The sequence below is a fragment of the Cynoglossus semilaevis genome, chromosome 10, assembly GCF_000523025.1.
Source record: "Cynoglossus semilaevis isolate Cse_v1.0 chromosome 10, Cse_v1.0, whole genome shotgun sequence".
In the NCBI taxonomy this organism is placed as follows: Eukaryota; Metazoa; Chordata; class Actinopteri; order Pleuronectiformes; family Cynoglossidae; genus Cynoglossus; species Cynoglossus semilaevis.
The window spans coordinates 20,936,515-20,945,788 of NC_024316.1; the positions used below are offsets into that span (position 1 = coordinate 20,936,515).

Consider the following 9,274-nt stretch of genomic DNA (forward strand, 5'->3'; position numbering starts at 1 on the left):
AGGCAAACTCTGACAGGTTTGCTCATGTTTCAAACGACAATCGACAAAGTGAACGTCGGAGCTGCTGCAGGGGGCGTCTATATGGGCATGTCACGGCCATTTGCTGAGGTAGAACAAGAGCAGTAGAGTGTTTAGAAAGTGTTGAGAGTGTGTGTGTGCATCTCCAATAAAGAGAGTCCAACAAAGCTGTCGAGGTCAGGTAATATTGTCACGATTAAGGCGACCAAAACAGATGGCGCTGTCAGGAGTGGCTAATTAAGGGCATTGTATCTACACAAAAATCAGCTGTTGGAGGAGACAAATATTATTCTGCCTTGTTTGGGTTTTCCTCAAACAGTTTTTCTTTTGACTTGACAGGTAACAGTGAAAGTTCCAGTACTTTGTTCCTTTTCAGTGAAATTGGCAGCTGTTTCACCGATAAAGCTAATGTTTACGTTAAGTGGTTCGGTCAGTGAGGTCGCACAATCAACGTCTGCCTTTGTGTAAACGTTCCAGACTTCCCCCTGGGCCCCTTACTCCCCCTCACCCTTCAGACCACATAGGCTGTTTTGAGGAATGTGCTTAGAGCCAGCAACAAAACAATATAGTTCAGTGAAAGGATCATAAAAATATCAAGATTGATTATATAAAATCCTTGGTACAACGTAAATAACACTAATATATATATAAAATGTATTTATTTATTTTATACATAACTAGACAAAAAATACGACATTCTTGGATTTAAACATTTGGACCAGATTGAAAAGAAGAGAAAACAGCAAGTAGAAATTACAGACAGAGGGCAGAGCAGATGACATTACACTAAAACTGTGTCAAAAACCCATTAAAATGATTGAGAATTACATATTACACATATAATTTTTACTTATGCCATATTTTGGCAAACAGAAAGATGAAAAGTTTGGGACTGAATTCTTTCTAGCAGCATCCCAGCCATTTAAAATCCCTGGGTGTCATTTCTATCCCTCTGCTTTATATATATATATATATATATATATTTATACCCTGCCCTTCATTATTATACATCATTTGACATTTGTCACTTCCGCCCTAATAATTGTCTTTGTTTAAATCTTATTGAGCGTGATTTTTCTTCTTCTAGTTAATTCTCGCTGTTTTCTTCTAAAAACAATTCAACCTATGATTTGATTTGAGTAAATGCACAAACACAGCCCAGAGTTTGACTGCTTGTTTCCTGTCCTATGCTGGTGCATGTTCATTGTCACAGCCTCGGGGATTTACACTGAGCACGATGGTAGAGGAAGGGTGGAGGCTGCCTCTCCGGCTCACTCTAATCCAGTGTCCTGGGTGGACGGACAGGGAGGGCCTTCTGGAGTAGGATGGTTCTTTGTTGGACCGAAATCGTCCCACCCTTATCTCCCCCGTCAGTGTCTCTCTGCTGCTCCGTCTCTCCCCTCCTTTCTCCCCCCCTGCTACCCCCTCTGTTCATGATTAACTAGACTCATCGCCCTCCGTGGTCCGTCATTTCCTGTTACTTAGTTACCAGTTTCCATGATTTGCCTCGGCTGCCTGTGTTTCCATGGCGACTGTGCCAATTCTGTTATCTCCTGGTTGCCTCTTGGCTGCGCTGTCCCGATGGCCTGTATTCACCCCGGCCCTGACCCACCGCTCTCTCATGAGGTTGTCAGTGACTGTGTGTGTGTGTGTGTGTGTGTTTCTCTTCGTTCTGCCGCCCCTCGCCACACGACGCCGCTCATACAACTTCTGGCTGCTCCGTGTTGTGCCTGAGTGAGCAGACAAAGAGAGAGCTGATACGAGGGACTCCAAAATGCCCGCTCCCTTTTCCCTTTCTGCAGCCGATCGCACACCCAGCACAGCCGAAGTGTACTGAGACCTGCTGTAGAATACGGTAACAAAAAAACATAACACTGGTCTTCAAGGGGCAGTGCGACAACAATGACTCCCTCTCAAACATCACCGTAACCTTCCCATAGGGATAGGGTGCGTGGTTTGTCAGTGTGGGCCACCGAGCTCAGTATTTACAGCACATCAGTCAGAGACTGACACACACTGACGCAGGTCATTACCATGTACAGACCAATGGGCTGTATCACACTGGTTTGATATATTATTCATATCCAACTTAATGAAACCAGTTCAACTGGGGACGGAGCGAATATTTAGCCGCCGAAAATGTTCGCCTGAAAATGGCCTCAAAGTGTAATTTTTGTTTGTGTATTTTTTTACGCTTTTAAATACTTTTACTACACGGGATGTTGTGATGACAAGCGAGCAAAAAAAAAAAAAACTCTGCACGTATTTGTAACTGTGCTTGATCCGTGTTATAAAGATCATTATTTGGCTGTGGGATTAATGCAGGGCACGAGAAATGATCCAGGATGTGGAGAACATAGTCTCAGCTGTAGCCATAAATAAAATAGTACTAATAATTGGCCAAATCATTTGGGTTTTCGGCCTTAGTTTTTTCAGTTTCGGCCAAGAATCTTTATCCCGACACATCCTTAATGTCAACCATATTATTCATACCCTCTTCATTGACCACAATATTATTCGTACCCTCTTCATTGACCACAGGTTTTAGTCTCAGGCTTTGGTTTCAATTGTTGACAGTTACAAGGATTTTTTTTATCATAAAAAGATGATGTGGTGTAATTATTTCAGTAAGTGTCCTTAGTGTTACTGATATAATTAATATTCAATCAATGGTAATAAAAATAGCCCAAGTTGTTGATAAGTTTTATAAGTTTTCTTGTTGGTTTTCTTGTTGGTTTTCCGAGTTAGAATTTGAGAATTTGTCATCTTGACGTGCTGGAATTATTTTTAAGATTTTCCCCTGTGGATTTCTTTCTTCAGTTAAACTGACCTCGTTAATGTTTTTTGTACAGCAGAGGTGAAATGTATTTAAAAAACAAAAATCAAATATTCACATACAATACCACAGTAGTACTTTATGCTCTGCAACCGCAACAAAGATAATAGATTTGAGTGAGTTATACTGTACATCACAGGACATTTGTTAGAAATAGATATAGCCACACAGTAGACCCCCCGCCCCCACGCCCGCCCTCTCCAAATCCATCCCCAGTCCAACTCCCAACCCAAATGGGCAGGGTCACGTCAGGCAGAGCATCTGGTGTAAAAACTTTGCCAAGTCACTGCTTTGATGACCCCTGATGAAAGGACAAGCTGAACAAACTGAGTCTCCTCTAAATACACGGAAATGTTATAGAAAAAGTTAATAAATAACAATGTGAAAAAATATGTAATATTAACATTGACACTGACACACAGGTTATATGTGTTCATCCATGTGTGTGGTCTGTCCCACCGTGGACGGGTGACAAAAAGCCGGTGCAATTTTCAGCTCCACCATCGGGAGGCAGTAGTCATTAAATTGTCGCCTGCTCCTTATTTCAATCTTCCGAGCAGAGCAGACAGACCTGTCACCCTGACCCTCAGTAGGTCTGACTGTCATACTCCTGTCCCCCCCCCCAGTGTTGTTGTTTCAGGTTGTAGTACTCCAGCCCAGGTGCAGGTGTTTGTTTACACAACGTATGTAGAAGAATGATCTGCAGCAGCAGATCTGTAGAGATTGTACTGTGTACACAGGCCTGAGGAGAGAAGGTTCCAGAAGTAAACGGCAGAGTCAGCAGCGCAGCGAAGTTGCTGACTGTAGACGCCGTCAACACGATGTTGTTGCTGTTGTTGTTCTTGAGAGCGCTGCATCTTGACATTTAAATAAAAAAAAATCTTTACTGATGATGTGTCCTTATAGTCGACATTAGCTTCAGTTGTAACTTCTTCTGCTTTTTGTCCATTTCCGACATTAGCTTCAGTTGTAACTTCTTCGCCTTCTGCTTTTTTTCTCTTTTTCTCCTTCTTCTTCTTCTTCTTCTTCTTCTTCTTCTTCTTCTTCTCCTTCTTCGTCTTCTTTTTCCTCTTCTTCTTCTTCTTCTTCTTCTTCTTCTTCTCCTTCTCCTTCTTCTTCTTCTCCTCCTCCTCCTTTTTCTTCTTCTTCTTCTTCTTCTCTGCTTGCTGCACTGGAGATCGCCTCTTTAATTAAGGCCTTTTGAATACAGACATGGACTGGTAAAGGTGAACACCGTGGAGTGAGGAGGCAGATTTAATTTATGGTTGATGGACGGTGCCGTGTGGACACTGAGGTGCTGCTGCTCTTAGAGGTTAATACGGTGCAGGTCAGGGAGTTAGGTGTGTGTGTGTGTGTGTGTTCACATGCACTGGTCTGGTCAGTGCTTTAATAACTGAGGATCTTATTTTTTTAATGCTTGGTATTTAATGGTCTTCAGGGTGTCCTCTCTGGACAGGAGGGTGAGTCTGTGTGTGTGTGTGTGTGTGTGTGTGTCCACCTCTGGGTGGTAGGAGACGCTCAGTGGGGGATTCTGAGTGTAATTACAGGCGTTTTTACACCATCAGGACAGAGGTGGTGGTGGTGACTGTACAGGTCTGAATCACTCAGAGTGTGTGTGTGTGTGAGTGTGTGTGTGTGTCCTAGACTCGTTTAGCACGATCACAACAATGAATGGCGACAGCATGTTAATGTGATGCCTGACATTACAGGAAAATTGATCACGAATATATCTGAACACAGCGCCCCCTTTGGTTATTTTTTTTTAAATTTATACAAACCAGATTTTTCTGACTACAAACATATGAACTTGTATGACTTGTTTGGGAAAACTCAGTATGACTCATAAAAAGGACTGAATGAATTGTATGCAGCACTTCACTCACACCCTGCAATATATAGTGACAAAATATATCATTATATTTTGTACCAATACAAAAAAAATGATCATTGATTTTTTTTTTTTGTTGTTGTAAACTACGTAGGTGATTTTGGACCAGTTTTATTATTTTTTACTAAGAGACGTGAGTGTTTTTTTTTGTACATGCAGTGATGATAAAAAAACTGTAATTTTTCAACGTGTCGTGTCGGCGTAAACTGTAATTAAAGCTCAGTCGTTGCCGTCACATCAAACCTGGCGCTGGAAACAACGACCAGTTAAACACAGATTTTCTCTCTCATCATCTCTCCAAGTGTTTGGAGATGATGACTGACCTTCAAATGTGAAATGGAGAAGTGTTTTTTTTAAATAACAACTTCTAGGTCTGTGTGTTTCACTGAAGGTCCTCTCCAGGGTTATTAAACTGCATCAGCGGTGAAACCATAAGTCTGGTGGTGTCGGGTCAGTGGGTCGAGTCTCCTGTAAGATTTGCAGAAATAGAAACATGTTTCAGTGAGGGACAAACAAACACGGGTCAGTCCTGAGAGCAGACAACAGGCCGAGTGACAAAAAGGCAAAAAAGGAAAGGGTTTAAAAAAAACAAACGGCCGAGTGACGAAAAGGCAAAAAAAAAAAGGAGGCCGAGTGACGAAAAGGCAAAAAAAAAGGAAAGGGTTTAAAAAAACAAACAGACCAACAAATCCTCGGGCAGTTAACTACACGAATACCGTCGTGTTTGACTCAGGATGCAGAAGTGATGGGGATGAGGACGGGGCATCCCACTCACCCTCTGCACGGCCGGAGACACACTGCTGAGCTGCTGTCATGGCAACAGCAGCCACCGCCAGCTTGGGCCTGTAACGTGCACACAATAACACACACACACACACACAGACAGTAGCAAACACACATTTAGGTTGTTAACGTCTAAATAGGGTTGAGTATATGTATTTATAAATAGGTTGTGTTTTTTTTTCTTTAGACAAAGACAAAAGTTGAATTCCTTTTTTTCCTGGTCAGATTATCTTTGAGAGGAACAGTCCAGTTACTTCCTCTTCCGCAAATGACTGATTCCACTGTTGGCTCTGCATGTGAAGACGCCACACCCAAGAAAAAATACATTCTTTTTAAAGTATTTCTGTAAAGAAAAAGGGTTTTTTTTCATAGCACTGCTAAACGTGTTAGCTTTATTTTAGTCTGCCGTCATCGCTAGATTAAAGAAATAAACATTACTAGTTTGAAGTGGAACTTTGTCCTGCATGTTTTGTGGAGGATCAACCAACTGTCACCTGGTATGAAGTAAAACTGGACCAGGTTGTCTGCGTTTTTGAGGAACTAATGTGAGGAGTAGAAACGGAAACTATCAGTCGAGGGAAAACACCTTTATTATTCAGACGTGAATGAAGTTAATGACCGTTAACCAAACAAAAAAAAAGTAAAAGTCATGTCTGGAAATTACAGGTGTCGAAAAAAGTCAGTACAGACTTAGTAAATTAAAAATAAAAACAAATAACATCAGTAGGGAATCCCCACAGAGAACCACGAGATGTTAGCACGAAGCTGCGGGGAATTTTTTTTTTATGTCCGTCTGGAACAGAGAATCTTAAAAGAGCGGATGGACTCGAATTATTATAAGATTGTGAGAGAATATGTATTTGAAAAGAAAACCTCAAAGAGTCGATCATCAAATCTGGGACTTGAACATTTCTTTGAACAAACCTATGGTAGGAGGACGTTCTCTGGTGGCCAAAAAAATGAACGTCAAAGACTGGGACGATGCACAAAAACCTTGACTTGACTTGACTTGAATCCCAGTGGAGATTAAATATAAAATATACTGTATATGAGAGAAGAGCGGGGGATTCTGAAGGAGAACTCACTGGACGTGAGAGTTTATGATTCAGCATAAATCTCACACAAATGTTGGCATAAAATTTAATATTATTATAATTATATGAGTTGTCGTTTCGATCTGTCGATTTGTCGATCTGTCGATCTAAACCCTGGTTTTCATAACACTGCAAATTGTTATTCTATTCATCACAAATTATTCCTGCCCCCCCCCGTGTCTCCCCTCTCTCTCTCCCCCATTATTGTTATAATCCTAATGCATGCACCGTTGCGGACCGAGCCAGTTTCCAGTGAAATGCAGATATGAGTGTGTGTGTGTGTTTTTTTTCCTTTTTTTTTATTATGGGATAGACGCAGCACAGCGTGCGAGAGCAAATCCCATTCAAACAGGTGTGAAGAGCAGGAACAATTCCAGGCGGCGTGTGTCGATCTCGGATACGCGGCCATAAAAGCAGCGCAGTCTCAACATCTTTGAGCTTTTTTGGAAAGGTTGAAAAAAACGAAAGAACCCACACACGGAAACGTGTTAGCAGTAAGAAAGTGGGTCAATAGGAACTGAGAGCACCGTTTGTTTCCACGCTTTTGTCTGTGTTCTTTGTTGGGTTTTTTTTTTCTCTCCCCTCTCTCTGCCTCAGCGCTGAGGCTTTTACGCAGGGAATTTTTTTTTTATGTCCGTCTGGAACAGAGAATCTTAAAAGAGCGGATGGACTCGAATTATTATAAGATTGTGAGAGAATATGTATTTGAAAAGAAAACCTCAAAGAGTCGATCATCAAATCTGGGACTTGAACATTTCTTTGAACAAACCTATGGTAGGAGGACGTTCTCCGGTGGCCAAAAAAATGAACGTCAAAGACTGGGACGATGCACAAAAACCTTGACTTGACTTGACTTGAATCCCAGTGGAGATTAAATATAAAATATACTGTATATGAGAGAAGAGCGGGGGATTCTGAAGGAGAACTCACTGGACGTGAGAGTTTATGATTCAGCATAAATCTCACACAAATGTTGGCATAAAATTTAATATTATTATAATTATATGAGTTGTCGTTTCGATCTGTCGATTTGTCGATCTGTCGATCTAAACCCTGGTTTTCATAACACTGCAAATTGTTATTCTATTCATCACAAATTATTCCTGCCCCCCCCCGTGTCTCCCCTCTCTCTCTCCCCCATTATTGTTATAATCCTAATGCATGCACCGTTGCGGACCGAGCCAGTTTCCAGTGAAATGCAGATATGAGTGTGTGTGTGTGTTTTTTTTCCTTTTTTTTTATTATGGGATAGACGCAGCACAGCGTGCGAGAGCAAATCCCATTCAAACAGGTGTGAAGAGCAGGAACAATTCCAGGCGGCGTGTGTCGATCTCGGATACGCGGCCATAAAAGCAGCGCAGTCTCAACATCTTTGAGCTTTTTTGGAAAGGTTGAAAAAAACGAAAGAACCCACACACGGAAACGTGTTAGCAGTAAGAAAGTGGGTCAATAGGAACTGAGAGCAACGTTTGTTTCCACGCTTTTGTCTGTGTTCTTTGTTGGGGTTTTTTTTTTCTCTCCCCTCTCTCTGCCTCAGCGCTGAGGCTTTTACGCACAGGTGGGAGAGACCCGCTCGGCGTGTAGGACAGCCCCCCTCTCTGCTCCTCAGCCCATGGTGATGTGAGGAAGTGACATTTTTTTTCCTCTTCCTCCTCCTCCTCCTCCACCTCCACCACCACCGCTGCGGTTCGGGACACCACAGCGCTTGCCTCTCTCTGCAAACAGGTGTGCTTCCGTCCGGGTCACTTCTGCTGGGAGCAACCACCAAGGGGGGAGGGGGGTGAGGAGGACTGCGTCCCACCACATATCCTGAACCCAGACTCCGAGAGACGCGGGACCGGCACCGGCAGAGACCGGCGGATGAAAAATCGACCCGGCCGATAGTCCTCTTTATTCGCCTGGGCTGTTTGAACGGGTTCAGACGGAGCGACTGAGAGAGAGAGAGAGAGAGAGAGAGAGAAAAGGAGGGGAGGGAAAGGAGAGAGAGAAGGGGGGAGCGATGGCAACGAAAAAGGCGTGCGTGGATGTCTCCAAAAGGAGCCGGAGTCCGGTGGTGCTGGAGGCGGAGATGTTTAGTGAATTTCAGGACTGGTGTCTCCGGACTTATGGAGACTCGGGCAAAACTAAAACGGTCACCAGGCGAAAATATAACAAAATCATGCAGACACTGTTGCAGAGCGACGAGTCGGACGTCGGCGTGTACGTGGATAACAGCCACATCAACGCCAAATTCAAATTCTGGGTGAAGTCCAAGGGATTTCAGGTCGGGACTAACGTTTTGGGAGAGCACAACAAGAAAGGGGCGCCAGGGAAACCCGTCCTGTATGTGCCGGTCAAGTCAACGGTAAAGTGTGTGTGAGGATGTGTGTGTTTGTGATTGTGTGTGTGTGTCTGTGTGACAGCGTGCGTGTACACGCACACGGGATGTCCCGTTGCCGCCTATGTCTCTTCCGAGATGTGATCAAATCAGGGCGCACGCACTTGTTCCCTGTCACGGGAATTAAAAAAAAAAAAAAACCGACAACTTGTCTTGTGTTATGTGGTCCCGACTTGCCCTGCTCGGGCTTGATAAACATTCACTTTGTTCACATCCCCATCCTGCCTCATCCCCTGCTGCCATGGCAACGCCGGTGCCTCCTGGCGATCGCAAATGTA

The 9,274-nt window shown here is 43.3% G+C and overlaps 1 protein-coding gene across 1 annotated transcript in view; it reads left to right on the top strand.

Moving 5' to 3' along the window:
• The first annotated feature begins 7,808 nt into the window (after positions 1-7,808).
• Positions 7,809-9,274, top strand: part of nol4la (nucleolar protein 4-like a) — a 22,661-nt gene continuing 21,195 nt past the window's right edge. Inside the window, exon 1 of the mRNA XM_008319527.3 lies at positions 7,809-8,963. Coding sequence (XP_008317749.1) covers positions 8,619-8,963 — 345 coding nt within the window. The 5' untranslated portion in view covers positions 7,809-8,618. The remainder of the gene's footprint in view (positions 8,964-9,274) is intronic.